This window comes from Trachurus japonicus, chromosome 8, assembly GCF_045865225.1.
Source record: "Trachurus japonicus isolate A0001 chromosome 8, Traja_1.0".
In the NCBI taxonomy this organism is placed as follows: domain Eukaryota; kingdom Metazoa; phylum Chordata; class Actinopteri; order Carangiformes; family Carangidae; genus Trachurus; species Trachurus japonicus.
The window spans coordinates 10,430,448-10,452,123 of NC_140914.1; the positions used below are offsets into that span (position 1 = coordinate 10,430,448).

Consider the following 21,676-nt stretch of genomic DNA (forward strand, 5'->3'; position numbering starts at 1 on the left):
GGTGTTGTCTCTGGAAACACATTTCTAATTTTTAATAACTGTTGAATTTAATTCAGTGACACTAAATTAAAGCTGCTGGTATGGCTCAATACCACTAGCTGTAGGTGAAAATGTTGTTTTAGCATGGCAGCAATTTAATCCAGTAATGATGCGGCTGCTCGAGTGTGACCACTTCTATATAGGTTAAATACATTGTATGGTTTTACTGGAAGAAACTTGAGGTTTGATTGGAGAAAAGTCTTTAATAACACAGTTTTCACTCCTCTGTATGGAGATCTAAGAGCCAAGTTGAAGAAGTGTTTTCTTCTTTATTTTACCTCTTATTTCTTCTTCTAAATTTTGTATTATTTGGTCAAATAAAGATAGAAATTTTTTGTTTCACATGGGATTGCACATTTGAAACTGCTTCGGAAATTACCTGATATGTTGTTCCTCAAATGGCAAATCCATTAATGAGTGATATAAAAAATCTTATTTGCAGGATTAAGCAGTGAAGGCTGTTTCTGACCCTGAGGTCATGGTGAAATCCGATGACATCGATTTACAGTTTGTACGTGATGTGTTTAATGTGCTGGAACTGAAGTAAAATCGGGAAAAAAAGACAGGAAACAGGGTGTAGTACATAGATAAATATATGTAAGTAAATACATTCAAACAGAATAGATTTATCCAGTTGTCAAAAGCATGTTTACATCAGTGCACAGAGGATTCATGACCCACCACAAACCATCAGTTTACAGTCAGGCAGCACGAGGATTTGGAACTTGTGTTTGGATTATGTCGACCCCAAAACCTCCCCCGTTGCTACTGCAACTCCCAGCCAATTTAATCCCTGCTGTTTACAATCCATGCTTTATATAACCTCGGGCTGCGTATAGTACACTGTAAGCATCCAGGAGAGACTGTAGTGTCCTCAGCAGCTGCTGCTTTTCTGTTTGACTTGTGGCAAATGTCAATATCTGATCCCAAACATGACAAGAACAACCAGATTTCTTTTTTTATTTAAAGCTGTGCTAATCAATATCTTTCTATTAGGAGTAAATCAAATGACTATGTGTCATACGAGCAAGGTCACTCATACGGACAGAATTTCCCCCTGACCTTTTACGCCTCCTTCAGTTCCTTATTTTGGTTTTTCAGCCACCAGCGTCCCTGCTACTTTCTTCCTCTCACTGCAATCAACAATCAACAATCAACCTCAGTATAGTGTTTACAGCTCGTTTGTCCTGCTCCCCAACTGGTAAATAATAAATGCATGGTGAAATATAACTGAAAATGAACCTTTTGTCCAGTTTTTAGCCTGAAAATTGTTGGTTTGTGTTGCTCTAACAATCAGTAGTGGCCAATACACAAAGTATATCCAGCAAATTTGAGCATGTGTTGCCAAATACATGATGAGGGTGTTTCCCAAATTTGTTGCATATTTTGCATGTTTTCTTATAGATTACTCCATGTTGAGGCCCTAAAGCAAAAAACTTTACACAGAGAGCTCTATTTTGTAGTCATGAAGCCAATGAACACAAGCATACCTCTGACCACTGACACAGCTGCAGATAGAGGTCGAGAAGTGAGGGATAAATAATTGCTGTGGATTCTGTGATTATATTTATAACTTGGAAAACCTTTTGCTTTTTTGTGATCTGTGGACCTTTCAGACTTAAAGGAATGTAACTAATGGAGGAATGGACAGATAATCACATTGTACACTTCCTAAACAGTGGGCAGTCGACACCCTCTGCTGCTTTTTGCTGGTGCACAAGACTGGTAGATATCAATAAACACATTTGTGCCTATTAGTAGCACAAAATGAACAGCATAATTGAGTTCAAGAGTCTCTCAGTGATCTAAGGAGGTACAGCCTAGAGCGACTTCTTGAATCGCAGCCTGTAGAGGTGGATTCAGTTAATTCATACTCGCTAGGTAGGAAGATCGTAACCTTTAACCTCACCTACAGAAGTCTGACTGGTCGTCCGGCTCACAGTCGTCACTGAGCGCAACTCTGAACCTCAACTATGAGAATCAGTGAGTGAACAGATGATGTGGGCAGTGATTCAGAGGTTTGGTGTCAGGCGACACAGATTTGATGTGGACAGCCCGACTGTGATTTGTGCTGGATATCACCAGATCAATAAGAGCAGAAAATCAATTTCACTTTAGGCCAGTGATGTACTACCCTCTGCACTTGGAACTATACGAGGAGACACCTCAAACATCGTCTAAACAGATGGACTCAACACTATGACGTGCTTTCAGCTGTGACCCCCTTCAGTCAGTGTCTGACCCGCTCAGCTTCAGCTTTTCTAAATATGGAGCCCTCGGTTCGGATTAGGATTTATATCCTTGGTATATCCCCATGAGACTCACATACAGAACATTTATGCAGTTAATTTCCACAGAGGTCAGAGGTGAACAGCTCCCTGAAGCAGCCACAGGTTCAGTGGCTCTCCAAGGACACTGTGTGAATGTGGAGCACATTAACTCGTGGAGAGGGATGACCCTTTGACCTCTCGTAGATGAGGCTGTCCGTCAAATCTGTCCACACACTTGTGGGCCGTCAGTTAAAATAAAATTATAACCCAACAAAAACAGCCGTCAGAGTAGCGGCACTCTCTGTGAAATATTCATGAATAAGAATGAAGTTTGGTACAAAAATGTATTTTACAGTTGCATGGTCTTCATATACAACTGTGTGTGTGAAGAGACTGATTATTGATATGGCATTTAAACTGACAGCATGCCTCTACAGAAGTGCTTGTTAGATAGATAGTGGATGAGTGTCTTTTCTGCCTGGGGCCCAATGTGTTGCAATGTTTTTACCAAAATCTTAAAGGTTCCATATTTTCCATGTCTTCTTTATTTATATCATCAAGCAGCTCTAGGTTATATATATAGATACTGTGAGAGTACCAAAGTCTCAGTGCACAGAGAAATGCTCACAGTCTGTATTCAGAAACTGAACCTTAAAATGAGCCGTCAGAACTTCTGTAACTTTGTGATGTCACAACAAAGCAGTCTGATTAACCCAAGCCCCGCCCACCTGGACCCACCAGCCAACCCTATAGGTTTTTATTTCTCTGACAATTAAGGTAAAATCTGCTATATTTTTATTCAATCACTCAAAAAGCGGTGAGCCATCAGACGAGAGCCTCCTATCTTCTGATTGGCTGACTGACCTGTTGTTACCAGAGCACCAGAAAGAAGCAGGAGAGATGGGATGTAAAACTACATTACGATGTTTTTTAAGGACATCAAACCATAAATATACTGCATTGTCTTATGGAGCAACACTTCAACACGTTGTAAAATATGGACCCTTTAAATTTGATGGAGGTAACTAAACTCTAATGAGATGTATAGCTGTTGGCACTGAGGGTGGTTAGCATTTTTGGTATGAAGAAAAGAAAAATACTGCTGTTTTACAAATAACGATCAGCAACAATACACAGATTAAATCATTATAGGAGAACAAAAGGCAACCACGGGAAAAAAGGAGGTGGTTATACTTTTGGTCGTTCCAAACTCTTTCTTAAGCTGAAAGTAAAACGTGAAAACCATCACGAAGCTGCTGAGGACAGACGAAGCTGGATGTGATTCAAACCTCTGGTCAATATTCAAGTTTCACCTACAGGATCAACACAGCTGAAAATGAACAGACATGTTGTTTTACAGAACTCATAACACTAATTTTCACATTCAGTGTCATAAATAGGACATGGCCTGGTACAAAAAAAATAAGTGCTATGTGTAGCATTTTATGTTTATCAGGAAAAAAACAAAATCCATGAATAATTTAATTTCCTGTCTAGACGTAGACGATAGCCTATTCCCTGTTTTCAACTCCCCTACATGGCATCGGTCTCTGCGAATCTCCTGTCAAAGATGATCCATTTGAGTTTTATGATTTCTGAAAAGCTCTTCCTTGCCCATTACTTTTTTTTTTTGTTCTTATGCAGGTGGAGGGCCAAGCAAAGCGACCAGGCACCAATGTTAACAGCTCCTTGAGATTCTCCTCTTAGCGACTGGTGCTTGTCCATCTATTTTGCCTCCAGAGCTTAAAGGTGATGAATGTGAGTACACACACCAAAGTCATTAAGTTAGAGATGCCAGAGAGAGTTTTTACTATAAATGTTAAAGGTGAGACCCATACATGTGGATTTAAACCCATACAGGTGCGAAATTGGTTTTTACGGTTGTGGTACAGGGAGATCAGGGAAGAAGCAGCCAAGTGCTTTATCTGTTTTATAAAAGTAATTATTAGTTAAGTTAATGTTTACCTTTTGGGAGAATAAATTACACATACCTTCTCTGACAAATGTCATGTTGACTTTATAAACAGAAAAATGGACCATGATTCACACACTCAGATGAACCAGCTGCTAATGGAGGTTAGCTAATGTTGGCAAACATTAGTTAGATATTGCTGTAGTGCATCTATGCTTCTTATGTTATGCTACTATTTTAGTTATCCTATCACTTCTGGTCACAACAACCACTCTTGGCAAAATCTTCAAAGGATTTTAAAAAGCTTGTGTACGTTTTTACCTGCTACATCACTAACGTTAGCATTAGCAGCTGTATTCGCCAGTCTAGAAGAAATGTTGTGAGTTGAGCTATAACAACACCAATGCTAACTTTGTCTTTCACCTGTATTTCTGTCAAATCTTGTCTTCTGTAGCATCCCATCAACCCTGAAGAAGTCACTGACTTGGAAAAAGCAACAATGGCTGCAGCTTTTGGTAAGACTGGTTAGCAAAATAGCTGTTATATGTTGCTAAATTTAGCTATGTAGCATTGGTAAAACATACAAATTGTTCCATTAACAATTCAAAATTGACATTATTTTTTGTTTACTGTTAAAATACTACACATAGCACTGTTAAATATGCTGAAGAACACCTGATTTCCATCCAAGAAGTCACAGATCTCAAAGTGAGTGAGTTCAGTCAGTTTTCACATTTAACATTCAATTTCACTTCATATATAGGACATACTGTATCTGTCTAATGCTATTTGCTTCTTCCACGGCTCCTCTCGTCAAATCTGTTAATTGTCTTCTTCAAACAGAAAATAACGGCTGCTGTGCTTTTGATTTTGGCGGGAAAACCAATAGCTGGGTCCAAACCTAAAGGAGCAGTCCACCTCATCCTCATCCTCCTATATCACATCGCATCCCACACGACTCTCTCATCCCTGTGGGCGGCTCAGCACTGCTCCTCCCCCAGAGAGTCTGTGTTATCCCCCAGGTCTATGGAGGCCGATGCAGCTCTCATTTTGCTCCGTCCCGGACCGGGACCCGGACCCTGCCCTGGTCCCGGACCTGGACCCGGGCCGCCAACAACGATCCCACCTCTGGCGCCACTGTGGCCGGGGTAGACCTCCACGGTGCTGGAGATGGACTGCAGGGAGCGGTCCCGGAAGTAGTGGAAAGCCTCCTGGTCCAGGTAGTTCTGCTCCTCGCGCAGGCCCTGCTCGAACAGCTTCCTTTTGTGCCTGAACTCGATCACCGTCTTAGTGTAGGAGTTGAGGGTGGTGACGGACGCGGCCATGCAGCAGGTGAAGGAGCCCCAGGCCATGCTGGTTAGAAAGGGACAGAGATGATGAGGTGGTGAGGAACAGCCACGTGTATGTCAACGCTTGTGAGGAAGGTAATTAGTGTTTAGATCACAAACAAGTTTGGGACTGAAATTCATGTTCCCAAGAGAGTTTATCCTAATTTGAGCCTTAGGATATTTGCATGTAGCGTAAAGCCCTGCTTGACTAGTCAATATAATTTAATATAAGCATAATAAAAGAGTCAGTTCAGATTAACTTTCAGTTTTGTAAAGTGCAGTGGCCATAAAAGCTCAATGTATCTTCTCAATATGACAACACAATCAAAAACACAAACCAATTGCAGGTGAACACACCACAATGAAAGTGTTTCCAGGTTACTTACCAAAAAAAAAGTGACAAATCATACACTTGCTGTTCAATGTTTTATGACTTTTGAAGTTAAAAGCATTGAACACATCCATGTGAGTGCATCCCAGCCAGGTGCATCACTTTTTTGCATCCCCTTCATTAAACTGTTCCAATGAGTCTTTGCACAGGTTGTCAATTTGATCAAATGTTTTAGCAGATTTGTTTGTGTTTTGTCTATATACATTGGTTTTCCTGAGTTGCAGTGCACCGAGCTCTGTGTCCACCAATCAGTGCAGGTGTCCTGAACAGTGAGGTTATAGCTGTGGAGCTGCATTCGTGAGACTGATGCAGCGGTGACTCCACTTCTCAGACTTAACAGCTGTTTCATTGTTATATTTAGACGACTATGGAAACAATCAAGTCAGCCTGAATGTTTTCAGAGAAACAAAGTTCAGCCCATTATCTGGCTACCAAGGTGTGCAATTTTTACCCTGATGGTGCTGCCAGACAGGAGTGGACTAAAGGTTATTCATTTATTATGGCTCAACTCCTACTGGGGATCATTCGTGTCCACAACAACAGCTACACTGGCCGGTGTAGTTGTTAGTGTTTTGGATGGACACAGGAGTAATTAACATATTTTCAGTACCTGTCACCGGCTCGGTGGAAGTCAAGAGGTGCGTTATTAGCCAGATGGAGAAATTTCCTCTGGGAATGAAAAAAACATCTGTGGTGATTCAATGAATACTCTGAGCTCTTCAGTCCTGACCCTCTGCTCTAGTTAGTGTTAGCAGGCACATAAATGATGAGCCGCTAATTGATTGAGAGACTGTCAGGGCTCTGGGGTGGAATGGGTGAGTTATTAGTTTGTTAATGGGAGCGATAACGGCCCATCTTTACAGAGTCAGACTCTTTATACCAAGAAATATGTCAAGAAAAGAGCTGTAGATATGATGAGCGAGAAACAGTATGGAGGGAAAAGACTGATGCACTTCATCATTCTTTATCTTTAAGAACAGAAAGCCAAACGTTGCTGTAATTTGATATTTCACAGTTTAATGTCGGTCGACAGACACCATCAGTCACTTTCCTCTTTCCTGCTACACTTACAATAAAAAAACAACTTCAAAGTGATAATCAATCATAATAACTGCTAAGTAAAACATATAACCACATAGATAGACATCAGCTGAATGAATATCGTTTCAAAAAGTGACCAGACTTTCATTTCTGGTGTGTTAAATATGATGCAGTTTGATGTGTATGTATTTATTATAGACATATTCAGGATGCCAGTGGTCGTCTCAGGCTGTGAACGTCTCAACACTGTTGTGAACAAAACATAATAAATGTAGAACCATGGATTTAAATAGATAAAATAAACAGTAAGAATAAAAAAAAATATTCTTGCTCCTGGAGTTTCTGATTGAAGCTCTGACTTAATGATGGATGACAGAGGAACAGGAACATACATAATCCCAGATTCAGCGGCCTTCAGTTTTTAGTTCACACTTGAGGTGAAGGTTTTTTGTACGTTCCCTGGTCCTGTTTCCATCTTTAGTGAGGCAGGTTACGAGCTTCAGGAGAGCTTTGAACACAACATGTGAGTGCACATTAGCTGTCCATCGTCCTCAGAATAGAGCACATTCAGACTCTTGATTCGTCCTGAAGGAGCCTTTTCGACTCCAACAGAGGTTAATCATACCTGCTGAATTTATTCCACTTTAACCACTGAACGGCTCCCTCGTGGTGTTACAAGAGAGGCCCTCACTCTGATGACTGACAAGAAACATCGGCTTGGAACAGGAGTGGCCACTGGTGCAGGTTTTATTCTTGTTTTCTGGCCTTTAAGTCTTTACTTGTGTTAGAAAGGTCTGATTCCTTACAAAGAAACATAAAAGTTATTCAGGTGCACAGTTCAGTCCTGACCTTCAAAAGCAGCAGCTGACAAAACACTCTCCATATTGACCATATTAGATGATTTTCCTCAGGTCTTTTAGTCACGGATGAAATTCGAGGCTCAGTTCTTAAGCCAGCGTGAATGTGAGGTCTTCAAAGTGCTCAGAGAAATTTGAAAACTGAACATTGACAATATGAAGACAAGTGGGTGAACTCCATCTGCTCCATCTAGATTATTACTACAGCAGCAATAACAACAACAACAAAAAAATCAAAGGCAAGACACTGGCTCCTGTTCATCTCTGAGTCACTTTCTCTCTTTGATCCACAAGCGACCTGAGCGAACTCAGACAACAGCTGCAGCACGATTCTGCCTTCGAGCAGAGAGCAGGGAAGGTCAAGACAAGTCTCGTCTGGCTAATGATGTCAAAAACAACAGCAGTGTGTACCTGAACACCACCTGCTGACACACTCCCACACACCTCCAGTAAGAGCAACATCCTTAAAGACCTGATTCAAACAGTGCATCAGTACAACATTTATACTAATTATATACACTAGGGCTGAAACATGGGATTCTTTAATTCTGCAAATTACTGCCAGATATTCCTCATGAATATTTAAACACATATCTTTTTGCACTGCTGTAAACTCTTGGAAAATCTAAACAACATATATACACAATAAAAAATAACTACAAAAGACTGAATAAACTCAACACTGGCATAAGGACGCCATTTCTAAATGAAACCCAGACAGTTCATCTGCAAAGTCTGAAGGCACAAGAATGTGTCCACACTGACCAACACATATGTTGACAACACTGATATGTCCGAGAAAGGTTTGATTCATTCAGCTTCATAGGTCAGGCCCCGGTACGGTATAAATGTATGTAGCAAAATGAATCAGGCCCATGTCTGGCCCATACAGTATACGTCCATATCTGGGCAAATTCCAGCTGTTTTCGGCTGGTTTTAAATTATTCTGTGCACCAGAATTGGTCCAGATGTGCAGGCAGCACTGGACGGTCATACTGTATTGGGGTCGTGTTACTGGGTTTATAGTGGACTAGAGAAAAACAAGCATGTAGCTTAAGTTAGGACTGTATTTATTTTGCTATCTGACAAACACACTCTTCTCAAAACTTACAAAGAGACTTTACAGTATTATTTTTGACTAATTTCCAAGCTTTTTCCCCTCACACTGTTTCTTCAAAGTACCACAGGAAAGTTTAGTCTGTGGATAAAGTAGATCCTATAGCATATAACGTACACACTGGTCAGTTACAACAATAAAACCAGCTAATCTGTTTTATTGCCTGATTAGTGTATCTGTATATAAAAAAGTCCTTTCTTCTCTGTTTTGCTAATGTGTTTTAAGCACCCAATCAACAGCAAGCAATCACCAGCACTGATCTGCCACAACATTAAAACAGGTGACTGGTTTTTAATGTCTCTGCTGATTGGAGCGTGTTTCACTTCTGAAGATCGTTAAGTTACTGCAACATTTTACTCAGAGTCATCACAAACCAGAAGAAAGAAGAAATCCAGTGTGTGTGTGTGTGTACAGTAGACCTACCAGAAGGACCAGCCGTAGTCCCAGCTGTGAGGTCTCCAGTCTTCAGGACCCAGACTGACTGTGATCTGAAACACCTGAGTGTACATCATATGGGCCACCATACCCAAGAGACCTGCAACACACACACACACACACACACACACACACACACACACACACACACACACGCACACACAGTTACTGCATCAAACAAAATGTCAACAAGCTGTTGTTGTTAGAGCTGCAGCAGGGGAAGTGCACTTTCTCACAGCCTCATGTGGCAACGTGAGTCTGAAAGACTTCATTACCCAGAGATCATCAGGATTATAGGACGGCAGAGTCCGACTGAAACACTTTCACTGACGGGTTGAGTGGTGATATTTAGGTTTAGAGCAAAACAAATAATGTTAAAGGGATAGTTCAACATTTTGGCAAATTGGCCCATTGCCATAATCCCTATAGTTTTAGGAGTAGGTTTGTTACCTTTAATTGTCGGTGCAAGCTATTTTTAGAAAGGCGGAGCAGAGCCACAAGATGCTCAGAGCTACACTACGGAGGCTAATGGGATTTCTTGGTTTCCCTCATCAAACTCATCAAATACACAATCCAACAACTCCACAACGCTCTGGTGGACAAGTTGTGACCTGCACATTCACCACGTTATGAGATAATAACGTTAGGAGACAGAGTTGTTTTCGAGGCAAATGCAGAGACTGCTTGCTGAAAAACTGCCCCTGACTGGAACCCGCATCAGCGATTTTGCATGAATTTACCTCTAAAACAACTCTATCTTGTATAACATTCTGTTATTATCTCATAGCGTGGTGAATGTGCAGGTCACAACTTGTCCACCAGAGCGTTTTGGAGTTGTGGGATTGTGTATTTGATGAGTTTGATGAGGGAAACCAAGAAATCCCATTAGCCTCCATAGCGTTGCTCTGAGCAGCTCGCAGCTCTGCTCCGCCGTTCTAAAAATAGCTTGCACCGACAATTAAAGGTAACGAACCTACTACTATGACTATATGGATTATGGCAATGGGCCAATTTGCCAAAATGTTGAACTATCCCTTTAATGTTATCCATACAGTATATTGTATTGTATATCTTCATTTATAGTTTTATATGGAGTCAGATCAGAGTCAGAATTAATACATGCACATTAAAGCATTTTAAGATTTAGATGTAAATGACTCAGTGTTCAAAAAAAGCCTCGGCAGGTTTCTTCTTTAACACTGCCAACACTCACACAAGATAATCTGCTCTGATAATCGCCACAAACACAACAACAGTAAATCATGAAGCTCAGCACATTATCAGTAATAAATCACAGCACATGTAATTATCATAATTAGTCATTCCAAAGTATCAATTGATTCAACATGCCCACACATCTGATCAATTAGAGGTAGGGATGTAATCACTCATAAACCTACAGTAAATCAAAAGGCCAGTGTGAAGGAGTCGGTGTGTGTGACATTAATGCAGAGGTTATACATCACAACAAGCGACGCACACACACAGACGGTGTGTTTTGTGTGTGTGTCACGTGGAAGTGTGGTGGTGGGTTAGAGCCACGTGTCTGTGTTTGTAATCAGTCTCACTGAGGATGTGTGTGCCTGTGTGTGTGTGTGTGTGTTTAGCTTCATGCCACAGTAAATAAAACTCAGCTGCTCCAGATTTATAGTTCACCATAAAGAGAGAATAATTTCTCCTCGACCTTGACGCCATGACGACACAGATTCCTAGGAAATGTGTGTGTGTGTGTGTGTGTCCTTTATCAGCTTTAATGTGTTTGGGTTATACATTTGATTATGTCTTGGAGATCATCTGTCACATTTACTGACACAATTAAATCTGTAATGATGCAATTTGGTTTTCTTGAATCTCCTCCCTTTTGCTTTTCTTTTCTTTTTTTTCATAAAACTTAAACACGTCCACAAACGGCACTGACAGAGAAAAAAAAAAAACTCTTTATATCTTTTCCCAGGAAAGGTTGGATTGATGTTGACAGACAGATTAGTTTGGCAAAAACCATATACACAAAACATCGTTATATGGGCAGATATTGCAATTGTGCACGTTCATTTTCAAATTTCATTTTAACTTAGAAAAACAACAAAACTGATGTTTTGATCATTGTTGAATCTTGTCCCTTAAAGGGATAGTTCAACATTTTGGCAAATTGGCCCATTGCCATAATCCCTATAGTCATAGCAGTAGGTTTGTTACCTTTAATTGTCAGTGCAAGCTATTTTTAGAACAGTGGAGCAGAGCCGCGAGGGGCAAATTCAGAGACTGCTTGCTGAAAAACTACCCCTGACAGGAACGCACATCAGCGGTTTTGCATGAATTTACCTCTAAAACAACTCTGTCTCGTAACGTTCTGTTATTATCTCATAGCGTGGTGAATGTGCAGGTCACAACTTGTCCACAAGACCGTTTTGGAGTTGTTGGATTGTGTATTTGATGAGTTTGATGAGGAAAATCATGAAATCCCATTAGCCTCCATAGCGTAGCTCTGAGCAGCTCGCGGCTCTGCTCCGCCGTTCTAAAAATAGTTTGCACCGACAATTAAAGGTAACGAACCTACTGCTAAAACTATAGGGATTATGGCAATGGGCCAATTTGCCAAAATGTTGAACTATCCCTTTAAAGTTTTGACAACATGACTTTACAGTATGTCACAAAAATAAAATAAATAGAGCTCCTGTGATTTGAATTGTACACTTGGCCATTACATCACGATTCGTTCATAGTTACACTGCACTCTGTATCTTTATAACTAATTCAGGCCGGACCGTCCTCACTCAACGTGTCATCAACGACTCCTCCAGCTTCAGCAATCACTTCAACATCCACTCATGTCAGTGGCAGGTGTGACCGATAGTTTTCATCAGCTAATTAGTATGTTTATCATGATTAGGGGCCACCGTGGGACGACCTGCGGCCGTTGCGTTTTACAGGAGGTCGGTGTCCATGGTAACCACTCGGTTATCAGTGTAAACCCTGTAAAAACATGTTAATCAGTGGTGCGTTCAAAAACGTCCTCGGGAGAAGGAGAAGGGGGGAGGAGGGGGGGAGCAGTGTGAAGCGTGGCGGAGGCTGAGCCAGAGTCTTGCATAACAGGTTTAAACATGAGTTTGGAGAAAAAATCCCTGGCACCCGACGCAGCGGCGGCTTCCAGGGGATAACCTCTGACCCTGGACGACCTCTCGCAAATCTGCATCAGTCTCTCTCCGCTAACCTCGTAATGCTCCCAACACGGTGTCTGTCACGGCTGTAAAGTGGATCCTGCTGCTGCCAAGTTAAAAGCTTTAACGTGCTGTTTATTTAAATTAGTGATTATCATTGTTAACAACTGTTTAACCAGATCCCGCCGAGATTAGAGATTATTCTGCTCTGCACGGACGATCTGGTCAAGACAGAAATGTTTACAAGTCGTCTCTCGCAGGACAGTATAGGAGAATGTGCATGGATTCATTTATGTGTGTTTCTCTTTGTGTGTGTGTGTTTCTGTGTGTGTGTGTTATCAGGCGTCCAGCTTACCAGACAGCACGGTGAAGACGGCAGCGAAGGCGTTGAGCTTGAGTCCGTCGATGACGTTGCTGGAGTGGAAAAGCTCCAAACACATGAGACTGAAGCCGACTACCAGCAGCAGGATGTAGAGCACCTCCGACACCACCGACAACCACAACACACCTGCACACACAACATACCGCTTTGTTACACACAGAACACGCACACAGACACACAAGAGCGAACTCAAATATAGAGAGTTCAAAGGTTAGATGGTTTAAATACGTTTGTTAACACCAGCTCAAGACTCTTATTTATTCTACAACGTAACAGTGTAAGGGTTGTATATCATTAGGATTTTATCGATACCATTACCGTTAACGATACTCCTTATCGGTACCGATACTTATCAGTACTCTTATCAATACTGCAACATGTAATTTAGAGTAAAAATAAAGACGTGACAAGATGTTAAAAGATTCAATCGTTTTTTGTTTTTTTTATTACCACAAGGGGGGTAACACCAGCAACATCATCAAAAAACTGACAGCAGGGAAGTTGTCAACACCTGAACTGATACGTCTTACTCTTAAGCATTGATCTCTGAGGCCTACCTGCAGGTATTGTTGATGTGAGTTAAAATTAGTTAAAGTTAAAATTATCTTTTCACATCTGGTGAATAAAAGTTGTGTGAACAAAATGTGTCACAGAAGTGATTGAAAATTGTAAGTCATGTTGTCGACGAGGAAACCGGAGTGATGCTAACTTCAAGGTCAGCCTGTAAAAATCTGACTTCTGGCATTTTATTGACCTGTCAGGATGCTACAGTTTGCTGTTGGGCCAAAGAGACAGTTCATCCTTTCTAAAAAAAAAAGCTCCAGCAAGCATCCTCTTCCTCCTCTTCCTCCTTCTGCGATGCTAAAAGGTGCTAAACAGATGTGCTAATTGCCGCCCATTCTGATGAAGGAACACTATGGCCGCCACAGGATAAAGCCCAAAGTTTTCGTCCAACTCTTTTTAATCATCTTCCTTTTGATGATTTTGATCTTCTAAACGAACCACAATGTTCAGCATCATGTTGTAATTTATGATGAGTCTGATCATCCAGACGAAAGACTTAAGTCGGAGTCTGTTGGAGCAGGTGTTGTCATTCAGAGCGCAAACAAAGAGCGGGATTGGTGCCAGAGGAGAAACAACATCAAACCGAATACAGTGATGACTTGTGGGAAAGTTCCCACTCTTATTCTGACTCTTATGTTTTTACCTTTCGCTCAGCGTCTGCGTCTCAGACATGCACACTAATACAGAAATTCACAAAAAGAAAAAAACAGAGAGTTTGGATTGAAAGAGCTCCTGGACTCTGGAGGTTGGTGTTTCCACTTGTCAAACATCTGAAGCTTTTTCACTCTGGGAGAAAAACCACAGAGAGCGAAGAGTCAGAGAACCAGGAGGAGATGGAGATCTGTCGGAGCCGAGCAGGTTTAGACAGAAAGTGGACTCAGAGGACTCGTGGTCTGGACGCAAGACGTTCATTAAACCAGACACTCGTGTTTCTGATAAAAGTAAAGTTTGGGAACTGTTCCAGAAGAAACACCTGAAGTGCCGGCAAGTCCATGTACGTACAGTACATTTACTAAAATGCTGCACTGAGCGTTTCCATTTCATGACACTTTCTACTTCAGCTACACTACATTTACCTAGAAGCTTTCGACCTAATAATAAGGAGAGATTTTGATGGATTTTGTTTCACTCACCATGATACAGATGTGTTGGTTTTAAATAATAGATTATACAAGACAGAGTTGTTTTTGAGGTAAATGCAGAGACTTCTTGCCGAAAAACTGTTTTATTTATTTACCTCTAAAACAACTCTGTATCATATCGTTCTGTTATTATCTCATAGCGTGGTGAATGTGCAGGTCACAACTTGTCCACCAGAGCGTTTTGGAGTTGTTGGATTGTGTATTTGATGAGTTTGATGAGGGAAACCAAGAAATCCCATTAGCCTCCATAGCGTACTGTAGCTCTGAGCAGCTCACGACTCTGCTCCACTGTTCTAAAAATAGCTTGCACCGACAATTTAAGATAACGAACCTACTACTAGGGATTATGGCAATGGGCCAATTTGCCTAACTATGTCGAACTATCCCTTTAACACATGTTTCATTTCATGAATTTAGAAACCTCTGTTTCACTTTAATTTAACAGTAATTTGATATCCATCTTATTGGTTGAAGAAAAAAAACATCTCAACTTTTACAACATTTCTCACCAGCATCTGTACTTTTACAAACCAATCAATTGAATCAATTAATTAATTTACAAAATAATCAGAATAGACTAATCCATAAAGAAAATAATCCTATATTGGAGCCAAACTGAATACAGTACCAGTACTCGTGCTCAGTCACTAACTGTGCATGAACATGGACACAGGATTTCTATTTGTGACATGGTGTTTGTACATGATTGATTGAAAATTATTTTATACACTCATGAATTTCAGTTGAGATTCACGGTCGATGACATTGCTGATGCTTCAGAGAAATTGATTTTTGAGCTAAGATGCTACTGTTTAATAATGAATATTCAATGACATGGACCAGTACCACATACTGGGCATGATGTCTTTTTAATGGTCTATATAATCTATTCATGCAAACACAGAAAACATGGGGCAGCCATCTTTAAGAGTCAAGCAGCGAAAGGACCTCGTCACCTTCTTCCACAGTCTCTCTCAAATTTTGTGTGAACCCAAAATTTCTTTCCTATAACACGTTTTTTTCCTCCTGGTAGAAATCCAGTAATCGGCTGTTGCTCCTGGTTGCACCATGTGCGGAGACAGATGTGAACATCAGCCCTGATGTCTGTTGTGTTTTGTCTCCTCTGGGGGACAAGCTGAGGGCGGGGAACGTTTGATCGTCCTTCCTCTTGTCCTGTCGTCAGTCATTCGTCAGGAGCTCGAAGAGACAGAAGCTCCTGATGAATCTGAGCAGGATGATGATACATCTCTGCTCTGCAGCCGGGACATGACACTCAGAGCTCAAAACAAGGTGAGATATTTGTTTCTGATCGACCTGAAGCAGCAGCAGCAGCAGGAGGAGGAGGAGGAGGAGGAGGGTGCATTTGATATCTCCACCTGCTTGTTTGGCACACACTGATTGGCTCTTTACTGTATGTGTATGTGTGTGTGTGTGTGTTCTTTACGGTCACAGAGAGAGAAATAAAATCCCATCAGAGCTGAGAGAGAGACATTATGCAGGATGATGAACACGTTTTACAGCCTCCTGCTCTGGAAATGTGAACACGTTTAGAGCAGAGTTGGGTTGTCGACTTGTCGCGGTGCTGTAACCGAACCCGCCCCCGGGATCCACTCACTCTCATTACACAGAAACTCTTGATTCTTCTCTCCACATTTTTTGTAAATTGTAAAAAATGCAGAAGCGCCTCTTTAATCGTTGAAGCTCACGACACTAAATTAAACTGATTATCCTCTGCGCTCCATCGGGGGATGGAGCTGATGTGGAAACACAACCTGCAGGCCGACTTTTCAATTTGAACACCAGTGAGCTCGGGGGGAGCTACAGGATCCCTGAAGAGCCAATATCGATGGCTAATTTTCCATCACTCTTCTCTCTAGGCAAGAGCTTATTTCTATATTAAAGCGTTTCACAGAATAACAGAATTTTAAAACAGGGGGGGGAGAGAGAGATGACAATGCAGGCGGCAAATTTTAATTGAAAGCGCCGGTAAATCTCGAGGCAGGGCTCAGATCCCAGGAAAGTTTTGTTCCACATTTCTCAACTTTCAACAACTTTTTGCTGAGCCACCGGTGTAATGCCGCGATCTGACATCGTGTCCATCTTTATGTCTTCACCCCTTCCAGCTATGGGGCTGATTTCCATGAATCAGAAACTAAAATAGATCCTGTTTCCTACCAGTGTTCAAAAGTAGGGAAGAAAAGTGAGTCTTTTACTGATAATATTGATGCTTATTTTAGTGTTTTATATGCATGAAGTTCACATTTTATAAAGCGACAGGACCAAACTGAAGGGATTCTGATCAAAAGTGTTCATTTAAAGGATGTGCTCATTAATTGACAGATTTTTTATATTCAAATAACTAATATCAATATTGATTCAAAAGAAGAATATATTAAATTCAAATGATATTTGTAATTTATCAGTTTATCAAAGAGAGTAGCCACTCTCAGATCTGAGGATTTGCTCTTTTTTCATCTTTGGATCATTGTAAACTGAGTGTATTTGGGATTTTGCTGTGAGACCAGAACAAATGATTTGAAAATGAGGTCTGGGGCTAAAAGAAAAATAATTGATCATCTGTTTGTCTGACAAAGATCCACTTTTCAGTTGACTGTGTGAAGCGCCAGGAAACTTCTCACACTTGGTCTCGGTAAAAGTTTCTTTTCCACCAGACATCTTGATTGTTTCAGTGAATTTTTCCCAGACTTTATCCATTTCCATCGAGCTTCTATCTTCAGCATCCCAGTGACAAATATCCACCACGAGGATTTTTTTCTACTGGTTGGATGATTTGACCAGCAGCAGTAGTGATTTCTGCCTCAAAAAATATTTCAAAATAATATGTAGGAAGAAAAAAAAACTGCAAAATCTCTCTCTGTCTGTTGGAAGTCAGAGAAACAAGGCCACCGCGGCATAATTAGCTCCAGCATGTTGTTGCAGCGTGGTGAAAACCAGCAGGAAGCTCATATCTACAACGTCCCACGAGACTGTGAATGCAGCATGAGGAGGGGCTGATTCATGGAGAGAGATACAGGCAGCAGACAGAAAGAGAGAACACCTCGACATAAAACTGATAACACTGTGTTTTATGATACAACGCGGCGAGAGATGAAGACTGAGATGACGAGAGCGGAGGAGGATCGTTCAGAAGAGGAAAGGAAGGAACAGGAGAGAGAAGAGGGAGGAGAGAGAGAGAGGGAGGATGAGGAACCTCTGGAGGCTTCGGTGATAAAAGCAGCACTAACCACTTTATGATGTCAAGATTCAGAGTTAATGTGAAGGTTTCTCAACTCAGGCCACCTGAAGGAGAAACAGAGTCCGAGCAGCCGACACCTGAACAACAACAAACCTGAACCTGACTCCTCGGATCAGGTGAAATTACACCACAAAAACTCAAACTCTTTCCAAGAATATTTGTCTTATTTCTTGTCAAAATGTCTCATTTCTAGTGTGGAAGAAAATTCTTATTCAGTGTAGATCAAAACCTCATGAATGTCTCTGATTCATTCACTCAACACACCTTCTTGTCTAGGTCTTTGTTTCTCTGATACAATTACCTTTCCTTCTTACTCTTGATAATTAAGTTGTATGTCTCATGCTAATTCCATCAGGACCTTGACATGCAAATGCCTTTGTTTCCCTTGTAACCCTATGTACCCCCCCTTCCTTGTAACTGTATATCTGTCCCCTTGCCCTTCATTCTGGGTCAGTCTATTGTCGCAGACGCGCTCTGTGTCAGTAGGCTCACCGTTTTCCGGATTACTATTAAATTCACCACACCACAGCATACTTTGGGTCTGAACTGCTGAATTTCTACAACAAATGGTGCCGTGACCCGGATGGCAACACACTTCCAAGGAGACTCCTTCTTCCAGACCAGAGGATCCACCAGTGACTTGAGAACCCAAATTAACTAGAGGTAAGGGAGCCTTTTAAAAACCCAATTGTGGTCGCTGTGTGGTCTGATGGCCTGTGAAGTTGGAGTCCCAAAGAAGTTGACGCCATCCGATTGTATGTAAGTCTGCTGTGTGGTGGTGAAAAGAGGGGTTAAAGCTTTTGTGAAATATGGAGTAGAGGTTACTCCCCAAGGTTTGATTGATTAAAAAAAAATTGAAAGAATTTATCCATGGTTTAAAGGGTTGAGTAGTGGGTACTCCCCGGAGGCTGAGTAGTGGGTACTCCCTCTTAAATGAGTCGATGCTTTCTCTCGTGAATGTATAGAAATACTAGGACTTCATAACCCCACACCAGGTTTTGAGGTTACATTGTTTTTCTAGCCTTTAGAATTTGACTTGCTCTCCTATCGGTAAAGCATTCCAGGGACGGGAATACTCATAAAAAATGCATGCTATGTGTCTAAGTACTTGTGAATACTTAGGAAAACTCGAATTTCATTCCCCACAACACAGAGTTTGAGATTGCTTGTTCTTCTAGCCCTAAAATCGATGATTCTTTTTAGTGGTCAAACTATTCCTGGGAAAGAAAGACTAATTCCGGCCAAGAAAATTAAAAAAAGAAAGACAAAAAAAAAAAAGGGGGGCCGAAGTGCAGCTGCAACGGAAAATAAAATGGGCCTTGTATATATTTTATGTTAACAACCCTTAGTAGAACCCCAGATTTCCTTTTGTGTCATTTTGTCTTGTTTTTGTTTTATTTTGCTTTCTACTATTAATAAGTAAGATTGTTGAAAGAACTGGGAAATGTAACATGGTTGAAGGTATTGAAATGTGTAAATTTACTGAGAGAATTGAGACGTGAATATTTATGGAAAATTTGATGTAATTTTACCTTGGGAGATCCAACATAATAGAAAATGGGAAGTTGTTTAAGTAGAGGGTTAGAGAGAGATTTGAGTGGTCCTGTAAAGTACATGCGTGATAATTATGGTAAAGAAAGCATTAAATTTGTTGCAATTTGGACTAAAATAACTGTAGATGATGGACTTCTAAAATTTCCCCCAAAAATAGCACTTTTGATCGAACGCGATTTAGAAACCTAAAAGAGAGGTTAAGCTCTCGTAGAGATAGAAATAAACATTTCTTCTCTCTTAGACTTTGGAGAGATGAAAGTCGACGTCGCCATACAGACTCTCAATTGGCTTCACTTTCTGATCAAAATAAGAAATTGGTAGCTCAATTGGAAGAAAAAAAAAAGACACAACGCAATTGGAAGAAAGAAAAAAAAAAAAAAAAAACACAACGCAAACAAAAATTAAATTAAACGATCACACAAATGTAACTTCTAAAATTAAAAAATTTAATATTTGAACGGTAACAAAAAGTGAAATGAGGGAAACGTCTGTAAATCATGAAATGTTAAAAGAATGTTTACAGATGGCGAAAGCAACACAAGAATTGCTTCTTTAAAAAAAAAAAAAAAGAAAGAAAAATGTAACTCACACTGACACTACAGCACCAAGCTCGTAGATTTCCTTTTGTTTGTTTCCACAGTTGGCAGCTTTGAAGCCTGGATCCTGACCTTGAAGACATCCCACCGATTCATCCCTCAGCCCACCATAGAACTCTACGATACCCAACAAGACAAGAGAAACCGACTCCTCCAACGTGACAAAAAAAAAAATAATAATAATAATAATTCAGGAGCAGCTCATCCTAATGCATCTGTTCAACTACAAAACTCTCCAGACCCCTCTTCTACAATTGCACACAGACTGTGTCATCCCAATCAAGATACAGCCTTCAACATGCCCACGACTGAAGTATCTGGACCAGAAGATACAGAATTTGGTTTTCTGTGTAAGGACTTCTACTGACATCAACACAGTCTGGAAACATGGACAACCCAGTCATGAACGCTGAAGAAGAGGACGTGGCCGACACAGAAAAACTGGGGACATTGGGACATTGGGTATGAAAACTTTCTCACAAGAACATCATCAACTGAAGCAAACAAAGACTGAGGATGATCGGGGGTTTGTCGAAGGGAAATGGATCCTTGCTGACAAGCTTGACCAACCTGTGAAACCTGAGAAAGGTACTGCACCACATTCACACACCCATAAAGTGTATAGATTATACACATCGCTACAAATTGTGTTTGAACACTGACACTAGTTATGAAAGAAACTGAGAAAAAATTATGTGTTGTGTTCATCAGGTCAAAATAGTTACAGATACCATTTACCATCCCACTTAAAATGTGCAGATGGACCAAATGCCCCATTAACCTGATGGCAGATACTTGATGTGCAAATTAGGCCTTTGTCTGGTCTCAACCCCAGAATGTAGCAAAACAAACTGATCTAATTTGGAGCCAAATGTTTTTCACACTACTTTGTTCACCACACCCTAGACCCTGCAGTATGCATATCCAATGGAAATTGCAACCCTTAACGGCCTTTTCCCAAGCTTGTTAACAGAAGCCAGAAAACAGTTTTTGACACCAGAGGAACTGCATTGAACCTCTTGTGTCACCAGGACCTGATGAGACATTTGAAAAAGGTTGGTTGGGAAAGAGAGTTGATACTGGAGCACACATCTACCGGACAACACAGATGTGCTTTATCATTCTCTCTCACACCAATTCAATTTTGACATGTACACCACAGACCATTTGATTCTATACAGTTACACTTGCAATTAGAGACAAGATTGGGACCCATGTAAGAAAAAACAATGTAAGCGCGCAGCCAATTGGCAAGAAAACATCTGAGAACTATTCTTAAGAGTTTTAACATCTGTTTGTGCACACTCAAAGAAAATCCAGCTGGTAGTACCTAAAACACTTTTTAGGTTTGTTTGTTTGTATGTTTGCATGTTTGTGTGTTTGTATGTTTGTTTTTGTCTGAAACAAGTTAAAACTATTTTCAGCCCTACAGGAGGTCCCTAAGACACTGTGGGTTGTCAGTCACTATGATGTTTGGCTCATATGAAACCTATTGTGATCACTCCAAAATCAAGAAGCTATCGATTTACATAATGCCAGTCTTTGAGTCTTTTAAAGCAGTAGGAGTAATTGTTCCCTGTAAAGACTCCCCAGTTGGCACACCTTTGTTCACCTCTCCACAACACGATGACTAA

At 40.8% G+C, this 21,676-nt stretch overlaps 1 protein-coding gene across 1 annotated transcript in view; it reads right to left on the reverse strand.

Moving 5' to 3' along the window:
- Positions 1 to 4,651: 4,651 nt before the first annotated feature.
- The window catches only part of gsg1l (gsg1-like), a 39,582-nt gene continuing 22,557 nt past the window's right edge, over positions 4,652 to 21,676 (reverse strand). Inside the window, exons 3-5 of the mRNA XM_085783696.1 lie at positions 12,904 to 13,056; positions 9,379 to 9,490; positions 4,652 to 5,574 (exon numbers count right to left, since the gene is read on the reverse strand). Of these exons, the coding sequence (XP_085639822.1) occupies positions 5,202 to 5,574; positions 9,379 to 9,490; positions 12,904 to 13,056 (638 nt within the window). The 3' untranslated portion in view covers positions 4,652 to 5,201. The remainder of the gene's footprint in view (positions 5,575 to 9,378; positions 9,491 to 12,903; positions 13,057 to 21,676) is intronic.